Source organism: Aptenodytes forsteri, unplaced genomic scaffold, assembly GCF_000699145.1.
Source record: "Aptenodytes forsteri isolate BGI_AS27 unplaced genomic scaffold, ASM69914v1 Scaffold33, whole genome shotgun sequence".
NCBI classification, from domain to species: Eukaryota; Metazoa; Chordata; class Aves; order Sphenisciformes; family Spheniscidae; genus Aptenodytes; species Aptenodytes forsteri.
In genome coordinates this window covers 6,768,404-6,792,408 of record NW_008795037.1, presented here as the reverse complement: position 1 = coordinate 6,792,408, position 24,005 = coordinate 6,768,404, and the positions used below count along the sequence as shown (strand labels likewise).

The following is a 24,005-nucleotide window of genomic DNA, read 5'->3' as shown; positions in this document are numbered from 1 at the left end:
GGCGGGTGTCCGCCTCGGCTGTGCCGCTGCCCAGCGTTTGCAGGTCCCTCCTCGGGGTGTGGGGACCCCCTAGAGAGGGTGGTTGGCCTCCCCCACCCGACATGCTTCTCCTCGGGGGGAGTTTTTCCTTGAGAATTTTACTGATGATTTTTTTTTTTTCCGGGCTGAGTTCATGAGGAGGGCTGGGTGACAGATTTGAGCTTACAACATTCTTACAGAAAAAGTGCAAGGTAGTCACCAGTGCTTCTGGCCAAGGCAGGTGTAATAGGGAAAGTATATATATGTATCCAGAGCTAAAGTGGTGTCCTGTTGTTTTAGGTTTTTTGAGTATTATACTGAAGCCAAAGGAGCAAAACTGCACATAATACATAAATAACACAATGAGATTGATGTTTTTTTTTCCCCAGCCAGTATTTTGAGTATTATACTGAAGCCAAAGGAGCAAAACTGCACATAATACATAAATAACACAAATTGAGATTGATCATGAAGACCTTTTGTGGAAGAGCTAATCCAACCACTGGTGCAATGGAGTGGTTAGAAGAGGATGAGAACTATGACTACCATCAGGAAATCGCAAGGTATACTGCAAAAAATAGCTTGTTGTTCCACTAAAGCTACAAAAAAGAGCAAACCCAACTTTTTATGACCCAACATTCTATCTCTGTAGAAGTTCCAAAGGCATGAGATGAACAGACTGTAGGACAGTCTAAATGTTACAATACCCTGTGTTGTACAGGGCAGAACTGTAAATGTAGAATTTTGTAAAGTATTCGCCAAGTAGTTTTCTTCTGAATTTTTTTAAACATTTTCTGAGGTGCTTAATGCTGACAGTGACTGAGTTGTGGCAAAATACGTTGACTAAATTTTTAAATCTCCAGTGCAACAAATAATTGCCAGTTGTCTGTTCCTGTAGTAACTTTTTAAGAGCTTAATGTAACGGACAGAGAAACTGGGAAGATTAGATTTTGGGGTATTTTTAAGTAGTGCAACCCATGAAGAAATGGGGACCAAAGAAATTTAAATCTTGGTAACAAATGATAGTTCATTAGTAGGCTGTCTTTCATTGCTGTGTGTTGCTCTGTATGAACCTCCATGTGTCCCAGCTATTATTTCACAGCTGTTCGTCCATAGGTCCATTGCTGAAGAGAGGATATATGCCAGCAGTTAATTAGTTCATTTTTATGCTGATGACCAGATCACTGAAATGACATTATTCCTTAGATTTGGGAAACAGTTCAGATCCTCAAAGAGCATGTCAGTTATCTGTGCATTTATGGGCCATAAGGACCAGTTGCCTTAGTAAGAGAAAACAGAGGAGGCTATATAAGATCTAGCAGTTTTGTTGCGCTTTGCGGTATGTAGTATTTTGACTGGAATTTTTTTTATTGTAGATCACGCTATGCAGATATGCTTCACGATAAAGACAGAGTAAGTATAGAAGCAAAAAACTTTGGAATGGTGAGAAAATAGCCATTTCCTTTCTCTTAAATAGTTGTCACTGCGTGATTATACAGGTTTCTCTGAAAGATGAAATGATGAAATTTGTGCCCTTTAAGATACCAGACCTGCTCTTAGATCAACAGATGCCTTCTTACATCTGACTCTAGTGTTCTGTTGTTTACTGCAATTTTTACAGCTGATTTTGCTGTTCTAAGTTTGACATTTTTGACAGAGAGCGCTCATTAGATGAAATTTCAAAGGCTGTAAATGTGAATCTAGGCTTCTTAGTTTTTATAGGAATGTAAGTAAAGTCTGTCTTTATTCTTTTGTGGTATTTTTAGCTCTTATTTACTGCTTAGGATTGAGAAGAAAATTGAGATACCATATCTACAGGCATGATAAAGTCTGGAGTGAATGGTTTAAACGTTCTTTCTGCTCTAGCCATTTAGTCAACCATTTCATCAATAACCTTTTTAAGGACTTTTATGGTGCCTACACTGTAAGTCTTGAATTCATATTGAATTGAAACACACCAGTGGGATCAGGCATTTAATAAGCCATGTAGAGACAGCAAGTTGTGTCTTAAGCAATTAAAACAACTCTACTGGAATTACACATCAAAAGTGTTAACTAGAATTGTTCGGAAAGGGATCCAGCAAACCTTCCAAATTTATAATGTTCAAAGATAGTGTATTCTCTGGAAAGGCTTGATAAATCATTTAGAAAGCAATGTCTTACAACAGGCTGTTATGGAGTAAATATAAGCATACACTTATTAATATATGTGTACTGTAGCTGACAGATGACAGCATTTGGTTTTTTTCCTGTTGTTAATGCTGGTATGTTTGTAGCCCCACTTAATGGCACATAACCAAAAGCCAGTATTTACACGTTGCTTCTCATGTACGAATGTTTTTCAGTAGATGTAGAGAGGAATCTAAATCCAAGTTACTTTAGCTCTTGTGCTGTCATAGGCACAATACGACTATTTGAGTGGTGCTGCAGGGGAAAAGTAATCAGAAAAACAGTAGTGTCTCACATAGATCTTATTATTAGTTGCTCCAGAAAATATATTGCATTTGTAAATCATGCGTGCGCTCTAAATAGCTGACTGATCAATGACGATGTGAATATTGTGATAAAAATTGATGAACTTTAAATGGACTGATCCCTTCAAAAACACTTGCTTTTGCTGAAAATGGCTTTGGTGTGACTGTATAGCATAAAGAATGTCTGTAGGCCTTTTTCTAATTATAAACTCATAGTTGGAGAATGCAAGATTTCTGCACAAAAATTAAAAGTATAAAGGGACAAAAGGCTGCTGATTTTTTTTTTTTAATTTTTTTTTCTTCTCCACAGAATGTAAAATATTACCAAGGTATTCGTGCTGCAGTGAGCAGAGTAAAAGAAAGAGGTGAGAAAGCAATTGTTCTAGATATAGGGACTGGCACAGGACTCCTATCTATGATGGCAGCTTCAGCAGGTGCAGATTTCTGCTATGCAATTGAGGTAAGCATTTGTCACGGGTTGCACATAGTTCTGCATGCGTGTTTGTAGCCTCTTTTTCAGTGCAATTGTTCTGTCTGCATGATCAGTGGAGTGGATCCATTTGCTATTTTGTATTGTGGCTTCTGAAGTGCAAGCTTGATACTTTTATGTGTCAAAACCACTTAGGTCTTACAAGAATATAGTTGAAAAGGTATAGTAAATTTTTCATCTTTGGGACGGTTTCTGTAAATGTACAGATTAAAATTACTAAGTAAAGTTTCATAGTATTCTGTCTTCTCTACTTCTTATCAAAACTCGAGTGTAATATGGAAAACTTTAACCAAGTTTTTGAAAAAATGCGAGTGTTCTCTAACCATATTGCTGACCTTCATAAGTTTCACCTCTTGGAGATGGGTTCTCAGACCACTTAATCATAACGTGGACTACATCATAATAAAGAGACTGTCTCATAAACTGATTTTACCATCTCTTCGTGATTAGATAGAGCATCTCCTTTTTTTATTGGCAATTAAGAAACATCCTGATGGTCATTAGCAGCCGTTACTTATATTAAGGATAATAACAGGAACATTTTGGCCGGTTTAGCTTTTTTTAACGCATTTGAAGAAACAAAGAGAAGATTCACTTGTCTGTAGGTCTTAGTTGAAAGAGTGCTGTGTGATTTTTAGCCAAGTAAATATCTACGGCTTTTTTAATCTAGGATTTTATCCTGTGATCATTTTTCAGGGACAGTCCTCTTTCATGTAGACACAGGAAGCAATCAGAGAGAGTTGTGCTGGTTTCCAAAGTGGCCACGAATGTCTTGTCTTAAGTAGTCAGATTGTGTGGCTGAGTAGAATATTTAAAATTTTTGAGTTTAAAAACTGGATATAGACATTGAGCCCTTTCAACACATTCTTAATCATTCTGTTATTTTCAAACTATGTACTCTCTCTATTCTTCTCTTTGTTCTGAAGGAAACAAAAATTCTCTTCATGGTTATGCTGTTAATAAAAGCAGATTTTTGGCATTCTACAGTGACCGTTTCAGTGCTGGTTGTTTTGGGTTCTTTAATTAATTAATTAAATGTCTTGAGCACATATAAGTCTCTTGGGGCCTCTCTTGATGCATATATATCTTTATTTTTAAAAATAAAGAAGTTTGTTTAATGTAAATGCTAAAATATTCTTAATGTGTATTGTTGTCTTTCAAAAGTTAAATTGGAGTAGCTTTTGGAGACAGCTGATACTCAGTTTGTAACAGTGACGTTGGAGCTCTGTGAATTTTTGAAGTGAGGCTTTCTGTCTTGTTTCATGGTAATGAACTTCAAACATAGGAGAAGATACAGAAGATGTTAAATTTTTGCAGGACTAAATTTACTGCATTTTGTGTTGGTGTTCTTTCATTTTTGAAAGCTCATGTTAGCTTACCAGTTTGTTACACTCTTGCTATTTACAGGTTTTCAAGCCCATGGCTAATGCTGCTGTGAAGATAGTGGAGAAGAATGGTTTTTGTGACAAGATCAAGGTAATCAACAAGCACTCCACTGAAGTCACAGTTGGCCCAGGTGAGAAAAATAGGCTAGGGTTAAAATAATTGGCAAGTACCTGAAAACCATGAAGCAATATGTCTTATTCTTATTTTCCATATGTTTTTAATTAAAACAAGGAAATCCTTTACTCTCTAGAAAGTAACATTGGAAATTTACTTCAAAAGGAAGTGTTGTAATTGTATTTCAGTAGTCATCTGTATTTCATAGTAAACTTCTAAAGGAAAATAATTTGCAGTCTTCAACAGGTTCTCTAACAGGAATATGTTTTTTTAATTACTTGTGTTTTCAGGATGGCATCTTGTTGAAAGACATATAAAGTCTTAATATTACAATATTAAATGGTGTCTTTTAGATGGAGATATGCAATGTCGTGCAAACATCCTGGTAACAGAATTATTTGATACAGAGCTGATAGGAGAAGGAGCTTTACCAACCTATGAGCATGCACACAAATACCTTGTACAGGTAAGAAAATAGAAATTGATAGTGTGTCACGTTTATCCCTAGAGAAACTCTTCTGTCTTATTTGGAGTAGGATAGAGATTATACTTGATTTAGGCTTCTGTATCCTTTGTAAATACACCATCAGCTGTGCTAATTACTTAGTGAATAATTTACTAGGTTCATACCTAGAATAAAGCTATTGAGGTTCATATTGTAAATCACAGGCTGTGAAATTACACTTAGTTGCTTTGTGTTAAAACCAGTAACTTGCTGGTTAACAAATGTCTTTCAGAAAGGCATCCAGTTCTGATTTGGAGCTTTCCTTGGTAGTTTGTTCCAAGGTGTTTTAAAAAATTAAATTCTTCTCCTAAATTTGATGGGCTTCACCTCCCAGGCATTGGTTCGTGTTTTGGGTTTTTTTTCCCAAGGAGCTTTTGCTACTCTGCATGCTTTTTGCCTGTGGAAATACTTTAAACACTGTAATCAAATTAATATCCAGTTTTTTGACATATAATCTATAGGTATAATTTTAGGGCTTTCTCTTTTACCCTTTCTAATTTTTTCCTTTAATTAAAATGTGGATGGCAAAACTTTATTTAGGTTTCTAGGTTTCATTTCACCAGTTTTACATATAAAGACAACGGCACTCCATAATTTTTGCTGCCTTCCATATATCTCTCTAAATTTTAATTAGTCTTTTTTGTAAAAGCATTGTTCTTGGACTTCACAGAGCTCTTAGTTTACAGTGTTAGTGGGTTTTTTTAGAACAACTTATATGTTTTCTACTCTTTCAACATGGATACAAAGTTGTCATTGCATAAATATTTGAGCCATTATTTTTCTTATTTACTCATTGCAATCACAACTCTGTTTTAATGTTCATAGCTTAGTAGTTATCTGCCTTGAGAAGCTCAAGATAGATCTCTTATTTCAGAATGAGAATGGAAATGCAAGTTTAACTGAGGCTAGTAAATTGATAATGTTGCAGGGTTAATAAAGTAACCTGGCCTTGCTGAACCACACTGAACAGGATAGATGCGTGCATCGTATTTCACAGACAGAGAGACAAAGAGAAAGTGCTCTGATGTTACAGAAGTCTCTGAAATAATTTATGTTTAAGATTTCAAAGTTCCCAGTCCAACTTTTCTTTAAATAGGTTCACATTTCAATTGATATAATTCTCATGCATGTTAATGAGTCAAACTTGTTGAATGCATTTACCCTTTATTTTGAACACTCAGGAAGGATGTGAGGCAGTGCCTCACAGGGCAACAGTGTATGTCCAATTAGTGGAATCCAAAAGAATGTGGTCCTGGAACAAACTGTTTCCTGTTCATGTCGAAGCAGAGGATGGTGAAAAAATTATTGTCTCCCCTTCAGAAATGGAGAACTGTCCAGGTGTTCCTTCTGTTTGTGATATCCAACTGAACCAGATGCCTTCAAGTGACTTCACTATCCTTAGTGATGTGGTGACAATGTTCAGGTAAGGTAGCCATTGTTTTGTTCAGAACAAAATTTTCCTGTTACGCCTTTTATGTAAGTTGTGTATTCAGCTTAGGAAGCTAGTGAGAATTTCTGAAGAATGCTGAACTATTTCTTTTTACAATTTTCCTGCTTCTCTGCAGTGTGGATTTCAGTAAGCCAGTAAGGAGTGCTTCTACCTACTACAGAGTGCAGCTGGAGCCTGTAAAATCTGGCAAGGCACAAATCGTACTTTCATGGTGGGATATTGACATGGACCCCTCTGGGATGATAAATTGCACGATGGCTCCATACTGGGTAAAATCCACTTCTGCTTTCCAGGTAAAATACTGAGCCTTCAGATACTATCATCAGATGACTATCAGTAATGATTCTGAGTAAAGGCCATACTGGGTGTGTTAAGCAGCTGTTCCTTAAACTGTATAGGAACTTTGCTAATGTTTTATGTATTGGAAGATGCTAAATAAGCAAATCATAGAAACGTTAACTATAGTATGTACCCGTTTTAGGTTTTCTTTAAATGTAAAACTTAAATGTAAGCTTTAATGTACAGCTTAAAAACTGAAGCTGTCTTCCAGATATTTTTATTTTATTTCTTATTTCTTCCACTTTCAAGAAATAAAGGTTTCCACATATTTTTCCTTAACTAGTCTCTATCCCTGGTCAAAATATTAGTCTGTGGTTTGCTTCCATGTAGTTCTTATATTAAATTTCCAAATAAGTGTTAAATTTATGGTAATATATTTATACTCCCATAAAAAAGGCTGGTGTGGGAAAATGCTGGGTTGATACTGGATAATTAGAGGAACAGGAGATCACTATTAAATCAGATTCCTGTGGTTTTGTATGAATGGATTTACTAGTAGGATGAACTTAGTAAAAAGGAAGCTACAAAATGATTGTTTGCACTTACATGTTTGAGAATAAAATTGAAAACTACCAAGCTTCAGGGCATTCCATCAGCTTAGAATGACCGATTAGCTTGGAATATTTGCAATGCAGAAAATAACTTTTTGAAACACAAAATAGTTGTGCTGTCATATCAGAGTGACACTAAGTGACCTCATTTGACGCATGAGGCTCCAACCGCTGGTCACTGTCAGCAATTCAATACAGGTTTCTAACATAAGTGAACTATAGAGGTGAAACAGCGTTAATAAATGCAAAGTGTATTTTGGATTTGTTTTTCATTTGATTAAAACATAAGCTTAGCTAGTCAGCAAGTCAGTGGTCTCAGGCTTATTCTGTTGTAAGAAATCTATATAAAGTACGTTTATTCAATATACAGTATTAGTCTTTATTCAGCCTTGCTAATGTGAACAAGATTCTTTCAACTAGTCGTACATCAGTACTTCAAAGTTGTGCCCATTCTTACGAATTGATTTCCTGCTATTTGTTTACTTTCCATTTACTATTTACGAGTTACTTCCTAAGGTTTTGTTTATCAACCCTTTTCAGTGGAGAGATCACTGGATGCAGTGTGTGTATTTTCTTCCAAATGAGGAGCCAGTTCTCCAGGGTGAGAAGGTGTACCTGACTGCCTGTCGTGATGAGTACTCTGTGTGGTATAAGCTGCAGAAAGCCAGGTAACGATACATGTGTGTGAAAAAGGGTGGTATTTTACTCCAAGCTCGAGTATTTGCTGCTCTTAGAGCAGCTATTTTGTAGAAGAGCAAGGTAATAACCTAAGGACTAGAAAATGATTAAAAGCCACTTCATGGGCAATGCACAGGTGAAAAAAACCACGTTATGCATAAAAACACAGATGAGGTTTGGACTGCAGACTCCTGCCTTATATCTGGTGGCATTCTGTGACAGAGAAACAAAAAGCACTCACGGTTAGTTCCTGGAAATCCTAAAATATAGCTCAGCTGAGCTGGCGTATAGGTAAAGGAGTGAAATAATTGCCATTCTGTCTGCATTTTCTATTTTCCTAGTCAGCACTGTCTTTTTGAGATTAATGCCTTTTGCTCAAATCAAAGGGAGCTTAATCATGTTGGTTGTGATGACAATAGCAGCTAACGTTTTTAAAAATCAGTGCCAGCTTTAAAAGTTAATGTCTGAGTTTTATGTGCCTTTTTTACTTCGGAATCCAAATGAGTAACTTTTTTCTAAAAGGTCAAAGCCTAAAATACCTAACCATCACAGTTAGTGGGAAAGTTTGGGGGGGTTCTTGGTTTTGTCTTTTAAAAAACATGAAAATTGGCTCTTTCTCTCCTTTTCATTTGGCAACGCAAAGCTACAAAAATGTCCCTGGAGAACTAGTAAATTTGAACAAGTAACAGTGGAGTCCATATGCATTAATGTGCATACTAGCTAAAATGCATAAATGTACCTGTTTGCGAAAACATGTTACTGATGCTGTAGTTAATACTTCATTGAGATGTTTTTCCAGAGGAGAAGAGGAGAATAAAGCAAATGTTCGTGTTGAGAGTCCTGTTTGTAGATGTCAGGCTCATCTTCTTTGGAATAGACCACGCTTTGGGGAATTAAATGATCAGAACCGAACACGCCAATACATCGAGTCTTTGATGAAAGTGAGTGCATGTTGCCTGTAGGTTTTTTTGCTTCTGTGATAGATGCATATATTGTTTTATTTGCATTAATTATTTATGGAATTTGTTTCTCCCTTGCTAAAGGACTTTGCTCACAAAGTGTATTTTATTTGCATCAGCAGATACAAGTTATATTTTGTCATGAAAACCTTGGTATTACTTTTTTTAAATTGTAAGCAGCCATTTTTGTGTAGGAATTTGTAGCAGCTCAGTGTATTTGTTAGAAGGAGTATTGGTACTTGAATGAAGACACCCAATACCTTTTTGTGCAAACTTTCTCTGACCTAAAACAAGGGGATTACATGAACATTTCTTACACTATTCTGTTGCTTGAAGTGGTTATATTAATCACTGTATCTCCCAGTCCTTATTTAATATGGAGGTGTATAAAGCGGGGAAAAAAAGCCACCAAAATGTGTAGAATTTGAAAACTTTTTCATCTGGAATAGGAATAACAATGACTTTATTTTCTGTAGGTTCTGAAAACAGATAGTGTTTGCCTTTGTATCAGTGATGGCAGCCTGCTGCCTGTGCTGGCTCACTATCTTGGAGCAAAGCAGGTACAGTACTTCTTCCTGTTTTTCTGATCTTTGCATTGTAGCTTCGTATTTTTAGTTCTCTCATATAGTTCAGCATTTCCAGCCCATTTTTTAATTATTTCCAGTGCCTCTTCAGAGACAAGTGAGAAAGGGGCTCCCATTGTGTTGAAGTGGAGGTTAAATTCATCTCTGATCAAGCTGAAGTCTAGGGAGATAATAATTACCAGTTTTGATGTTTACCGTTACGTAGCCTTGAAATGAAAGTGGTGTTCCTCATTCCCCACTGATTCCTGTTTGCCATCTTGTATCTTGGTGCTTTTGGAAATACTCTTTCTACTGACCTAAATGTCTGGGAATTTTTTTTCTTCTTTTATGTTTACAATTCCATAATTACATTTATTAATTCCAATTCTCGTCTGAAGTGGAAGGTCTGTAACAGCAAGATAGGAAGCAGTAAGAATACTGAGTCTGTGCGTAAATGAGAGCTGAGAGCTGCCTGGCTGTCTCACTTATGTATATACACCTTACTTGATGTATTCTCTCATGGGGCTCTTCAAACTAAAATCTATTATAGTTGGACTGAATATCTGGGAATGTGTAATGTAATGTAATCCTGAGGAAGACACTAGGCAATTTGTAGAAATAAACAAACATGCTGAGTTAAACCAGTGATCCATGCCCCCTGTATTTTTGTCTTTAGTAGTGGCTAGTCACAGACAACTACTGAGGAGAGAGGAAATGAATACGGCAGACAGGGATTTCCATAATATTTTCCTAGCCCTGTAGCAGCATATTGCCTAACTATTCGCCAATTTTGAATAAAACCTAATTTTTTTCTTACTTCAAAAGGCTGCTGTGCTGCATTGCACATCTGAGCTCTTTCCAGCTGATACAGTAAGATCATGTTAAACTGCTTACAAGGAGTAAGCACTACTGGAGGTTGATTCAGCACACTGGCAATATGCTTGCATTTGTTCAGGAGTAAATACATACCTAGAGCAAATGTTAATATGCTATGTGCATCTTAAAAATGGAAAATAAATATTTGCATTCTGTTGGGGTTTTTTCTTGTATGGCTGTGAAAACAGCATTATTTAGCCTGTAGTTATTGGGGGTGTTTTTGTTGTTGTTAAAAAGGTAGATGAGGGTGGGCTGTGGAATAGATGCATGGTTCTTACAAACTTATGTTCACTAGGGCATCAAAATAGTTCCTTCGTTGTTCGTTTACATATTCTTTTAATTAAAAATTATGAAGCTAGTTTGACTAACTGTTGTGTATTTTCTTTAGGTGTTTACATTAGAAAACTCTGCTGTGTCCTGTTCTGTCATGGAAAAAGTGAGTATTCAGTTTTCTGTTAAAGCAGTAAATGAACTCATGGCATTTCTAAGGCCGGAGCTGATGCCTTTGATTGTCCTTGCATCAATTGCTTGGAGGTTAAATCAGTTTAATGAATGTATTTGATCATACAGTTTGACAAGACTGTGGGAGGTGGGATATGTTGGGGGGGAGGAGTTCTTATTTTTTCCTGGTATTTGTACAGAGCTTCATGCAAATACTTGGAGGAATACATCCTGTTGGAGATACATCCAATCTCATAGCTTTAGCCACAAGCTGAATAGGCCACTGGTGAAGTTGAGCTGAACAGAGGGAAATATGGTTGCCAGTACTTGATCTCTCCTTGCAGATGCCTGTTGGCTTGTCTTCTTGAGCTGCTGCTCTGCTGCCCTCATTGCATTGGTGATAAAAGCCAAGCTGTTTGTTTCTGAGGATTAGTGGAATGTGAGAGATGCCACAGCTTGGTGTGCAGCAGTCTTATCGGGAAGGTGGTATCTAGCAGTTCTGTCTTCCAGCTGAGACAAGTTGGGAATGCCTGTTCTGCTGTTTGGCTCTTAGGAGACAGTAGGCAGTGGGTCGTAACTGCAAGCGATGTTTCAGCTGCTTCCTTGGGGTAGAGCACAGAAGGCCCTGTGTCGTGGTTTAACCTCAGCTGGCAACTGAGCACCACATAGCCGCTCGCTCACTCTCCCCCCCACCAGTGGGATGGGGGAGAGAATTGGAAGAGTAAAAGTGCGAAAACTCATGCGCTGACCGATGCCCAGCCAGTCCCTGAGCAGCAGCCCCCCCAGCCAGCTTTCCCCCAGTTTATGTACTGTGCATGACATCCCATGGTATGGAATGTCCCTTTGGCCAGTTTGGGTCAGCTGTCCTGGCTGTGCCCCCTCCCAGCTTCTTGTGCACCTCCAGCCTTCTCAGTCGGCAGGGCATGGGAAGGTGAAAAGTCCTTGACTAGTGTAAGCACTGCTTAGCGACAACTAAACCATTGGTGTGTTATCACATTATTCTCATGTTAAATCCAAAACACAGCACTGTACCAGCTACTAGGAAGAAAATTAACTATCCCAGCTGAAACCAGGACACCGTGCCAGTGGAGCGGAGGCTGTTCAGGAGAGGCAGCTAATGTCTAAGAAGTGACTGGAAGCAGCTTCCTGAAGTCATCGTTCAGCTGTGTCTGGTTTAGTTGGCACTATATATTTGAAAGAGATCAATCTCAGCCTGTGGCTTAGGAGCGCAAAAACATGAACGGTAGGCAAATTAGGAGGCAAACCTGGTCTCAAGCAGAAGCCAAATATGCAGTGTATTCGTAGTTGAAGTAATTTTTATCTTTCTTGACTGTCCTTCCCATATGCTTCAAAGTACAAATGAATGAAGGTGAGGCAACTTTTGTGTTATCTGCCTTTTTGTATACTTAATTGAAGGAATATGTAGGGCATGTGCTTTAGTTCACTAGGTGTGACATGTTGGCTCTAAGTGCATGCACCCTTCAGGAATAGACTTGTATCATCCTGATGAGTTACGGTAGGCAGTTTTTTATAAAATTTCTTTTGGCTATTGGTTTCTTTTATTTTTAATAAAATCATTATTTTGGTATGGGTTTGAGTCTCAACTGTAGCTTTTGATAAAGACAGTTGCTTTTTTTTTTTTAAGTTTTTTAAAGCAAATCATCTTGAAGATAAAATTAAAATAATAGAAGCACGTCCTGAGTTGCTGACATCTTCTCATTTGGAAGATAAAAAGGTATGTTACAGTTGTCCAATACTGAATTTCAGTGGGGTGGTGGGGAGCAGAAGGTGAAAATGAATCTTGCTTTCCTACTGTGCTACTGTAACCACAATGAATCCCATTATATCCCAGTTCATATAAAATGTAATGAGTAGATGGTTCAGACCTTGTCCCACTAAAACTAAGTGAGACTAAAGACTGTGGGAGGGTTTTTGCTTTGTTTTGAAAGGGTATGACCTTCCCGTGCTGCGTAATCTACACCAGTTGTTAAGGCAGTTAAACTGGTTTAACTGCATATGTGCTACTAGGCAATAGCTCTTCTTTCTCAAGCCACTCAGAAGATTGCAGTCTATTTGGAAGTACTAACATCCTTAAATTAAAAATTTCAAAATTCTATGACTCTCATTACAAAGCCTTCCAACCTGAAACTGCAATATTTTCTCTCAAACTTTGTTGCAGGAAAATTCATTTTAAAATTTCCTAACTACAAACACAGAAAGATGTCCGTTGTGCAGTATATGCAGTATGCAGTAATTAAATCCTTACAGAGCAGCAGCAGTTTTTATCCAGATGACTTCACTTGCTATATTGCATTGTCAACTATTGAAGATATAAACAGCCTGTGTTACTGAGTTGTTGTTCTTTATTATAATGCTTTTAATTACCTTTTTTATTCTGCTTTTTTATCTCCTACTTTCTTTGCCAAGATTTCTGTTCTTGTAGGAGAGCCGTTTTTTACTACAAGTTTGTTGCCATGGCATAACCTGTATTTCTGGTATGCTAGGACAGCTGTGACCAGTCACCTTACCAACAATGTCACTGTCCTACCTCAGTCTGCTTCTTTGCACATGATGATTGTGGAGTTTCAGGTGAGATTGTTTAGAACTATCCATTTGATATTTACACAAATCCACTTGAGTAGTCTTCCAGTATTTTTTAACGACGAGTTTATCTCATCTTAATACTGTCCACTTCGAGATGTTTTTTACTTGCCACCTGAGAAAACAGTATTTGGCATTTTGAAGACGAGTTTTGCTATTTCAGCCATCTCTTGTCAGAAAATTAACTTGAGTAATTTTACCATTTTAAATGAAAGGGATGAATGTTTTAAAATATTTCTTTAGATTAGAGAGATACTGCTGAAGTATGTGAGAATTGTGGTTATTTATAAAATTAGATATTCTGCAAAATACCAGTTTTTAAAAAGATGCTTTATGAGTATAAGACTGTAGGCAGGATTCATAATTGTGTGGGTTGTTTTTTTTTTAACCACTTGAGGCTGTGCACAGCTCTAAATTTGAGCATAATAGGGGTCACATCTTAAAAATACTTTGAAAAGTTTTCTTTCAGAAATTGTACAAATGTATAAACTTTTTTGCAGTTATTAAGGACTTGGTCAGTAAAGATTGTGAAGAGTTTACCTACAATGACAATGGAAATTAAATAAGTACTTTCATAATGAATATGCAAAGTTTTTGTCCAGTAGCTTAAGTGAGGGAACTCTTTATAGTCTGAAATTGTGTGACTAAACTATACATATCTCTAAATAAAAAAAAAAATGCCTGTAATCTAATGGATTTTCACATAAACATAACCTTCAGTTTATCTGTTAAAAATGCCAGGTCTTTTCTCTCTCTTTTCTTCCCTGTGTCTGGTTCACTGGCTGTGTAGTTTTGTGTCTGAGCCTTCTCTCCCTTAACAGTTTCCTTATTCAAATGCTCTTTAACCTTGTTCTCTTACTTGCGCCTTTGATTTGTGCATGTGAAAATATGTATGGTGTTTTTCCCTCTGGGACTGATCAACTATGCTGCATGTTTTTACATACCTTTCAGTTTTCTGCAAAAATGTAGAGAATTTAAATATATACTGAGTAAATAATGTAAATCTGAATCTTGTCATAGGAAGCACATGTTTAAGGCTAATCAACAGTAATCAGATTGAAATAAGCAGTTAATTTTAATTCCATGGTCTCATCTAGAGGATTTACTTCCCTAGAACTCAAAGCATTTTGTAAGGAAGTAAGCATTATTCTCTTTGTTTTCTGGATGAGGAAACTGAAGCATGCAGAGTGATGACTTAAGATTATTCAGCAATTTAGTAGCAGAATGTAGAGTAACATTCATGTCACCTGGACCTCAGTTTTACACTTTTATGTACAGGGCTGTGTTCAGAGATGATTCCACATAGCTATTTTGGTAGAACATTTAACTTGTGTTTTGTTCCATTAAGCTATTCCAAAAGCTATTGCTTTAATTTTACCTTTTCCTCTTCGTTCAGTGGTGAATCTAGACTCAAAGACTAGAGTCTGTGGGGTTTTTTTAAATAACCTCTGCACTTACCAGTTCTTGGTTAGACAGAAGGAACAGACATAGTGTTGTAAGGCATTCTGCAGAGCTAGTTCTGTAAGCTGTTCTCTCTTGTCAGAATAGGGATATGTCATTACAGTTAAGCAGTTAGTAAAAGCTGGATCCGGGAGAAAGAATTTGATGAAACTACTTCAGTTATAAACTTGTTTAGTCCATAATTGCATTTAGGAAACATGATGCTACCTATCTGATTGGATAGTTCTATCAGCTATGCCATTTGGAGATTCTTTATAGTCACTCTAGTTCATGCTGTATTCAGGCATAAATTATGACAGCATTTATTTAAATTTATAGTAGTCCTGCTGCCATCTTGTAAAGCAGCAACATTTGAGGTTGCTAAGTGTAACAATGAACAGGTAATAAAATGTATAGATTCACAGCTAGTGAATGTTTTTGTTCTACTAAGAGACCACTAATGCAGTCTAAGAAAAGACAAAAGTTGAACTGAATCATTGTCTGTCCAGTGGATTGCTAAAGCCAGTGAGCATAGTATGAAGTGCCTAAAATGATTTTACTAATCTTTGGAGTGCTAAAGGGAAGTATGGTAGTCCAATAGGCTGTAAGATGTTTGATGCAACTGGGAGCACTTACCTGTGCTGGGTAGTGGAAATGGGGGGGGCTGTAAGGGTTTAATCTTGGCAAATCCATACCTACTTGAAAGTAAACTATGCATAGAGATGATAGGAAATGTGGCATATTCTTTAGAGGAGTTGAAAATTGAAAACAGTAGCTAAAGAATTAACTGACTTGCAAAACATTTTCCCAGAATACACTATCTTCTTATTCTTGCAGTAGTTCTGATGGTTTAGGAATTTATAGATAGTAGAGAGTCTTTATCTGACTTGTTATTAAATGTCTAATCTACAGCTAAAATTATTTTAAGGTTTCCTATTTCCTTTAATAAAGCCGTACAAAATCCTGTTTTCTTTTTTAGGACTTATGGAGAATCCGGAGTCCATGTGGCACCTGTGAAGGTTTTGACGTCCAGACTATGGATGATATGATTAAAGTAAGAAGACTGAAAATAGTTTCAGTACAAGTCTCAGCAAAACAGAACAAAACTCACCTTGGCTTAAAAAAGTATTCAGTGACTGTTGAAAAACTTGTATTTTAGGCAGAACACCATTGTTTTAGTTTTTCATAAATATGGTGGCTATTTAGTTCTTGCAAAACGGTAACTTCTGTGGCATGTGTTTTGGGGTTGTATGTTTCTTCTCATTTGCCAAGCTTTTCAGTGCTTTGCACTGTTTTGAAAATAATTCTGTTCGTTCAAAAAGAAAAATACTGTTCTCAAAATTTTGTTCTGAGCTTGAAATCAAATCATCTGGGAGTTGTTAATAGATGAATCCTGCTGCCTTTACTTGCCCTTGCAGGTACTTTTGAAAGAGAAAAAGGCTTTTTGACTTCCCCGAAATAGATATGAAGGGTGAGATTTATCTGTATCAATTTCTAGAGCTGTATTGTAGATACCTATATTTGAGTTAGCCATTTAGATTGCCTTTATAGTCATTGTGGAGGAGTACAGGCAGTTCTAGAGTAGGATTCATCTCAAGGGAAAAGAAAAGTTAAATGCGTTGTATTTTGAAAGTGCCTGTTTCTGCTTGACCTCTGAGGACCATAGTCATAGCGATTAGTTCATGCATGTAGTACATATTTTCCCTTGTGAAAGTGCACTTCCCTAAGAAGTGCAGTCCTGTCCTTTTGAAGCTTTGTTGCTTAAATACTCTGGGTTCAGGACACATAATTAACTTGAAAACAAGGACTGTTTGCCTTTGGATTGTTTTCAGATAGTTTCATTACTTATTTTCTTTCTTCAGAATTCTCTGAATTTTAGGGAATCCAAGGAAGCAGAACCTCACCCTCTGTGGGAATATCCTTGCAAGTCACTCTCTGACCCCCAGGAAGTTTTGACATTTGACTTCAGAAAGACTGTACCGCAACACTGTCTCAGCACAGAGGGTTCCGTAAATCTTTCACGGTGAGTTTTCTCATTGCAGTAAATATTCTTGTCATAATCCATTTTTTTACCTCATATTCAAGCTCTTTGTGTGTGTGTATATATATAATGTGTGTGTATATATATTAAGAAAATACACAATGTATAGTTAACTACAATAGTTAACTAGTGGGAACATACTTGACAGTTTGCAAAAAAAGTGACCTAAAGTTGTGGAAGTTACTCTGGCACGAATTTCCCGTGGCTATTCACAATAGGCTATAACAATGAGGGTAAATTCTTAGATAATATGCCTGTATTTCAAAAACAACATTTTTCTAGATATGACAATGATTTAATACTTAAACAGATTAATTTATATTTTAGAGAAAATAAACCATTGTCTGGATGTTTTTAATCTTTCTGTTTGTTCCCTGTTCCTGAGTTCTTGCAAAAAACGCTCCTATTTAGCTTTCCAAATTATTCTAATAGCTTTAAAGTGTACACTATTCTTCCTTTCAACTATAATTCAGACAATCTTGATATTTGTCACGTCTTCTGAGATATTTTTCATTATAATCTAACTACAGATTGTACTTAATTCTCAAACTTGAAATGCTGTTAAGAATTAAAAAACAGGAAAGTTATTTTTAACTATCTAGAGCTTATGTAGCTCAAACACTGCAGTAATTATACGTTTTTCTTTGTGAAACGAAATTCAAGGTTTCACAAAATCCAGAACGATCTGCGCGGGGTTGCTGTGCCTTTGCACCAGTTCTTGTATTTACAGGCAACACGCTAGCATGACTTCTGCTCCTTGTGGAGCAGACACCTGAAGTGAGATGGGATATGTGGTAAATATTTTCTCAAAATTCAGAAACAATAGAATCCGGGGTCTCTAAAGGAAGTACTCCCCAAATATGCCAAATAATTTATGTCGTGTTATCAAATGCCTGTTAAATGACTGTGGTTCTGAGCAGATTTAGTTATGACATATTCTCCCCTTCCTTGTCTTTTTTAGATTTCATATCTGCAAATACTTTTAAAAGTTGCCATCCGTTTACCAAATCATTCAGCTGTTCAACTTTTTTTCAGGGAAACAAGTTATTCGTGCTTTTACAGCTCTCACCTAAACCATGTGAGGAATGGGTCCAGTGTTTAAGCTGTCAGTATTGTATAAAGTAACAGGTTTTGATCCTCCACCTCTCCCCAGGAAAGGAAAGAGCCATGGAGCAGTTCTGTGGATGGAATATCATCTCGCTGCTGATATCTCCGTTAGTACAGGACCGATACAAATTTCAAATGAAAAGGTATTTCTTCAATCTAATTTATTATGTCAAAGTCTATAGGATTAGAGTGCTGAAAAATAGGTCTCTGCTGGCCATGCTTGGTTTATGTAGTGCTCTTTGTTACACTGTTTGAATACTATGTAGACAGAACCAGTAGAACTATCTGTTCATATTTTTTGGGGGGAGCAGGAGATGTACCTTAAAATGGGAGAGTCTGAATTGGATCCAAATGCTCCCATAGTTTTGAACCACATTCAGAACTTAAATATGATGCTAGCTCAAAGTAGAATTTATTCATACTAATCCCTTCTCTCAGTTTAACAAAAGCAAAAATTTTGAGGGGAAGGAGTAAGTATTTTCAGTATTCTATCTAAATATTCTTTGACTAAATCCATTTTTCCTCTACGACTTCGCTCTGCAGTGTAGCAAATGCTATTTCAAGTTATGCATTCCTATAATGGAATGGATGGCAATGGCAGTGATAACTATCTGATCATTGCATACTGAACTGGGAACAAGAACTCTTGTGCTCTTATTGCATTATTACTGTCTATTAATAATATCGTAGAGTTTTGACTGCTTTCACTTTTAACTCTCTCCTGTAGGGAAACTGTGAATGGAATCCCCACTGCAAGCAAGCTGTCTATTTCTTCAGTTCTGTTATTGAATCAGAAACTCTGTCAGACCTTCCTAGTGCTGTCACGTATGCTATAAACTTCAACACAAAGACAGGAGAGATTGCCATGGATTTTCAGCTTTTATGAAATACTTTCCTTTTACTCATGTTCCTAAATTATAATAAACTTATATAGTATTTTTTTGTACGGCAGAGGGATTTTCTTATTGTGCTCAGAGAGCAAACTAACTGTTCTGAAATATGCTTTAAACATTTTTGGTTTTGTTTTCAAAATACATAGTTGGGGAGGTAGAGAGGAACCTTTTCTTAAGGACAGGTATTCCTGACAGGGTTTATATACGTATATACACATACTTGTTATCATTTGTTTCAGTGTGAAACTCTGGTATTTTGGGGTTTTGAATAATGTTACGGAGCTACAAAACAGTTGACTTGCTAGTTATTGCATGGCATATCAGTGTATGAAGACTCTAAACCTTACACCAACAGTAGATAAAAGTGAGTTAAACTCATCTATTTCTTGGCTTTGCTCTTGTCACTGCAAAATGGGAAACAATCTTCAGAGCGCACAAAAAGAAATCCCAAATCAAGCTACATATGTATATTAGTACACTTAATAGGGAGAAGGAGACAGTTTAGTTGCTCGGAGACTTGTGTAAGTTGTGGCTAGTATTAAACTGAAATGGTCAGTGAATTAAAGTATGATGCACTGACGTTCTGCTAGAGTCTGAGACACTGCATTTCTGAAGAGACGTTTGCCAAACAGTGACCAAAGTCTGGAAAGGCGTAACTGGAAATTAGAAAATGTACATATTCAGGTGAATTGGAAGTGACAAACTGATGGTAGTCTGACCAGAAACAAAAGAAAAAGAGCCATAGTCTAAAAAACTTGCAAATCTGTAAGAGATATTTAATGTGCATAGTATGGTCAAAAATGTGGCCTTACATTCATTCCGTCAGAGGTCTAAATAATACCTGCCAGTTTAGCTAAGTTATATGTTCTGCAATAGCACATGTCCACAACTGAGGTTTTCTTAGTTGCGTTCCAAATCATGTTGGCAGAAATTGTAGTATGTGACCGTGTGTGTGCAACTAATTCTGCTTTACATGAACAATCCATTGGTGTATCTGTTTTGTATGTGTGACGTATCAAGGGAGATAGAAAATCAACGTGCTGCCTGTCCTAAATTATGTCAGCCAGCTGCAGGGATAAGTCTGCTTACCAAAGCTACTCCTATTTCCTCTGAGCAGCAACTTCAGCAAAGTGAAAGGAATGCCATAAAGAAGCCATGAGGGAGCAGGAGCCTACTCTACTTTACTTTCCTGGTCACCATGATATGTAATTCTGGTGAGTAGGAATTTTTCCTCTTTTTCTTCCTAAGAGTATGATCGTATTTATAGACCTGGAAGTCATCTGAAATATTCCTAAATTTTTCAGAACTATTTTCCTGACCAAGGTCTTAACACTTAATAGATGTAAGGAAGCAATGAAGTACATGACTAATGTTTTTCACTAGAACAGAAACCCTGCAGCTCCTACTGAGATCTGTGGATTTCACTTTTCAAAACTGTACTTTTAAGATGCTTAACTTCAGACTCTCATTTCTTACAGACTTTGATGGAATATATAGGTTGCTCTTCATTAAACAATTGTTTCTAATTTTGATACACTGATCCTAGCCCACAGAAAGTATGGTGGCACAAATCTGTTTGTTACATGTTGGGAACATAAGCTGTACAATTGTAAAGGGAACAATAATATGGCCATGCCTTTTAAATGGTAAAGGCTTGGCCCTTTGCAAAATAAAAAAAAGGCAGAGAGACAGTTGTGCAAGTCTGAATGCATAAGGCTTGCACTGCATAGCTTCTCTTCTCCTGGAGGAGATAACGCAGCAGAAGAAACTTAGGTGCTTCCTCCTGTGCTTGCTCGTGGCCCAAAAGAGAAAGCATGCGCTGCTGTTTTGTTCTGCAGTAGGAATAGCTTCTGAAGGTGCTTGGCATTTAACTGCACAAATGATTCTGGATCTAACAGAAGCATACAGTGTTCCAAAGGGAACACAGAACTAATAGACAGCAATATATTAGTATTTATATGTTTGAAAAATAAAAGTAAGATAGGACAAACCCACAACTGAATTTACAGTATTTTAATGTCTAGTGTTAACTTTCTCAAAGGTAACTGTGTATGTATGTGCCTGAATCATACTTCCTAAGAAAAAAATAAAACAGATAAATTTGCGAAAATATCAGAGGGAAGAAATCCACACTGATGGGAATTTGTATTTTGTTATCAGTGTTATATATGTTGAAGATGTGTGGGCACTGCGGTAGATACTAGGCAAGGTGACTGAGAGGTATCCTTTTTAAACCCTTTTGGTATTGCGAGACTTGGGACTATTGAGATTCTCGGAGGTGGGTGTAGTGAAAGTGAAGGGCATAGGCTAGATGTAGTAGCTAGTATATCTGCAGAACTGTGCTTCCAAAACTGAACTGTGGCAATTAATATGAATCATATTATCTGCATGTGAGGAAAAACATCTTACATTCCGATATACCTGGAGTGGTAATTGTGTCGCTGCTGTCCAAAAAAATAAAAAGGCTGGAAAGTTGGAATGTTGAGCATATTTTAGCACCTGTGGGTTCCTTAGAGGAACAAAATCTGACGGATGCACTCGAGAAACCTTGGGGATGTTTTAATTCACTGTGAGTGTGATCAACATTACTAATGCTTGCTGGTTATGCTTATGCATTTAGACAGGCACTGAATCTGCTTTGAGGATTTGGTTAAAACATGCTGGAAGCTGTTATGTTGAAGCAAACCCTTACCACGTGTACGGTTTGAATGTTTTCACATAAGTCACACCACTGATTACCACGTGTACGGTTTGAATGTTTTCACGTAAGTCACACCACTGAAATTCTGGTACATACGAAACATAGCTGTGTTGATACGAGTCTGGGTGACTCGGGGAAAGATTTGTTCACGTGTAATTAGGCGTATTTAGTGTATGTATCGGTCTTCCTTGGCTTCTGTGAATTCTTCAGGTTGGACTTAAAAACCTAGTGTGATCTGCAAATCATGTGGAAAACAGCTGCTTATAGGGGGATACCGTCCATTCCTTATACACGTATGCAAAAAAACCCCAAAAAAGTACTTCTATCTCTGTCCTCTTCCACAGGACATTTTACTGCAAGCATACCCATGGGGGAGGAAAGCCACTTTATCAGAAGAACAGATCTACCCAGTAGCAGCATTCAGACTCCTATTTGTTCCCAGACCTGACAGAAGCATTGCCATGATGTGCTGAGTTGGAAGAGCTTCTGGCTACTGGCATCTTAATAAGCAGAGCAAGAATCCTATTTTCTCTTGGAAGGAACTTACTCTGTGTGGCCACCACAGGCAATTTTTTTTCTAAATGACAGCAGCTTTGACCCTGACTAGGCCTGCAGGCATAGGTGCATGTTTTAATAGAAACAGGATCCCCTGTCACCACTGAACTAATAGTATTACAGTTCATATATTGCATGAGAGCCAGTGTATAACTGGCAGATTTTTTAATGCGGCACAAGAGATGCTTGCACTAAAGACGCAGGTTTTATTCAGGTATTAAAAATAATCATGAACTACAAGGTTTTGCCATTCACATGTAATTTCCCTATTGTAGTTTTGCTGCAAAAACAGTAACTTCTGTAGCTCTGAATTGTAATGAGTTTTACTAATACTTGGTGGTTATCACACCACAAATCCACAAGAGGGTGCTGAGAATCCACTTTTAAATTTCTAGTGCATTTTCAGGTGGTGTTTACTTTTAATAAGGAAAAGAGCACAGACTTGCAATGCAGCTGTCTCATCTTACGTGCAAATAAAATGCTTGTGGTGTTATAAGATACGCTGTACATATATGCACTGAAGTGGAAAACTAGTACAAAACATGACAACTGCTAGTAAGGCTAATACGGACTTGCACCTACCATAAAAAGCAGCAGGCAAAGTGTCTCATGCTGAATACACAGAATGAATAATACTCTTAGGGCAGTGAAATTGTAATGGTCCTAATGAAGGACAAGTCTTGCATTTTAAAGAGTGTTTTCTAAGTGGCAGCTGCAAGATTTGTTTACTTGCAGAACTGGTACCTTTTGTCTGAAGGCTGGGCAATTCAAGGACTGAGATCCTGCAGCTTGCTTTTCTCCTTCATTAGTCCCTTTGAAACTGCTCTGTGTAGGCTTCCTGCATTTAACAAGATAGAGGATGCAGTTCAGGACTAATTCATTTAGTCACTCATCTTTTGTATTCTATTTGTAGTTACAGCTGGGTTGTTAGGAGGGGACGAGACTATTACAGCTTCCTAGTGTTACATTTTTCCAGTGATGATTGTGAGCTGAATACAATGGGTGCTTGTGTTGTCATTCTACCTTATTGACTCTGATGGCATTGCAAAATGTTAATTTGGTTTGGTACTTAATAATTTTAAAACTTCACATTTCCAAGCATTTAATGCAGATTAATGATTAAGACGCTTCTCAGAGGGAGGTACATGTTGTTATCCCCATTTTTCAGATGAGAAAAAACTAAGTGTGCTTTGTGTGGGTGTTCAAGTGTTTCATCTGCCCCAGGCTCACTATAAGATTAGGGCCTCAGAGCTAAAAATGACTTGTTCGAAGCTGTGCAGAATAAACTAATCCCCTGACTCCCTTGCTCTGCTTTAATAATTTGTTTTCTTAGCGCAGTGTGATTTCGAATGCAGCCTTATGAGGTTTGACCGAGATACAGCAGATAAAGGCTCAGAGGCAGCAAATCCTTGGATACCTCAGTAATTAAAACCATGGGGGTTTTAACATATATGTATACACAAAATATAGATAAATTATATTTTTAATATATAGATTATATATATTTACAAGGCTATAGGGCTTTGTTTTTGTTTAGAAAGGCTGTCATGAAGATGACCCACTTTTTTCTTTTTTCCTTTTCTTTTTTTAATATACAGCATAGATTATACATGGGAAGGCTCATAGGTGGCTGTCTGCCCCTGGAGGTCACTGATATTCAAGACATCGTGGCATAGCCCTGTTGAGACCTATATATGACCCACTTCTTTCTTTTTTCCTTTTCTTTTTTTTTCTCCCAGCAGGATTCTGTCTAGGATTTGAGAGTCCTAAAGATGCCTCCCTTGTGGGCAAGGGCACTAATGAAAGAATGAGAGCTGATTATC

The 24,005-nt window shown here is 37.2% G+C and overlaps 2 protein-coding genes across 2 annotated transcripts in view; one reads left to right on the top strand and one right to left on the bottom strand.

Moving 5' to 3' along the window:
• Positions 1-103, bottom strand: part of SLC7A6OS (solute carrier family 7 member 6 opposite strand) — a 5,608-nt gene extending 5,505 nt beyond the window's left edge. The window contains exon 1 of the mRNA XM_009276791.2: positions 97-103. Within this exon, the coding sequence (XP_009275066.1) occupies positions 97-103 (7 nt within the window). The remainder of the gene's footprint in view (positions 1-96) is intronic.
• A 309-nt stretch (positions 104-412) lies between these two features.
• On the top strand, positions 413-18,983 carry PRMT7 (protein arginine methyltransferase 7). Its single transcript, XM_009276741.2, has 17 exons — positions 413-581; positions 1,395-1,431; positions 2,803-2,952; positions 4,390-4,498; positions 4,836-4,948; positions 6,169-6,410; positions 6,553-6,730; positions 7,868-7,995; positions 8,805-8,946; positions 9,441-9,524; positions 10,792-10,839; positions 12,490-12,579; positions 13,272-13,433; positions 15,865-15,939; positions 16,748-16,908; positions 18,080-18,176; positions 18,761-18,983. The coding sequence occupies exons 1-17, from the start codon at positions 487-489 to the stop codon at positions 18,917-18,919; spliced, it is 2,070 nt and encodes a 689-aa protein (XP_009275016.1). The 5' UTR covers positions 413-486; the 3' UTR covers positions 18,920-18,983.
• The last annotated feature ends 5,022 nt before the right edge of the window (positions 18,984-24,005 follow it).

What these genes read in the sequence shown, in the direction of transcription:
- PRMT7 (XM_009276741.2), top strand. Translation starts at nt 487, where the DNA reads ATGAAGACCTTTTGTGGAAGAGCTAATCCAACCACTGGTGCAATGGAG. An exon ending in TGAAGTCACAGTTGGCCCAG is followed by an intron (nt 4,499 to 4,835) that starts GTGAGAAAAATA and finishes GGTGTCTTTTAG; the next exon opens with ATGGAGATATGCAATGTCGT. An exon ending in TATAAGCTGCAGAAAGCCAG is followed by an intron (nt 7,996 to 8,804) that starts GTAACGATACAT and finishes ATGTTTTTCCAG; the next exon opens with AGGAGAAGAGGAGAATAAAG.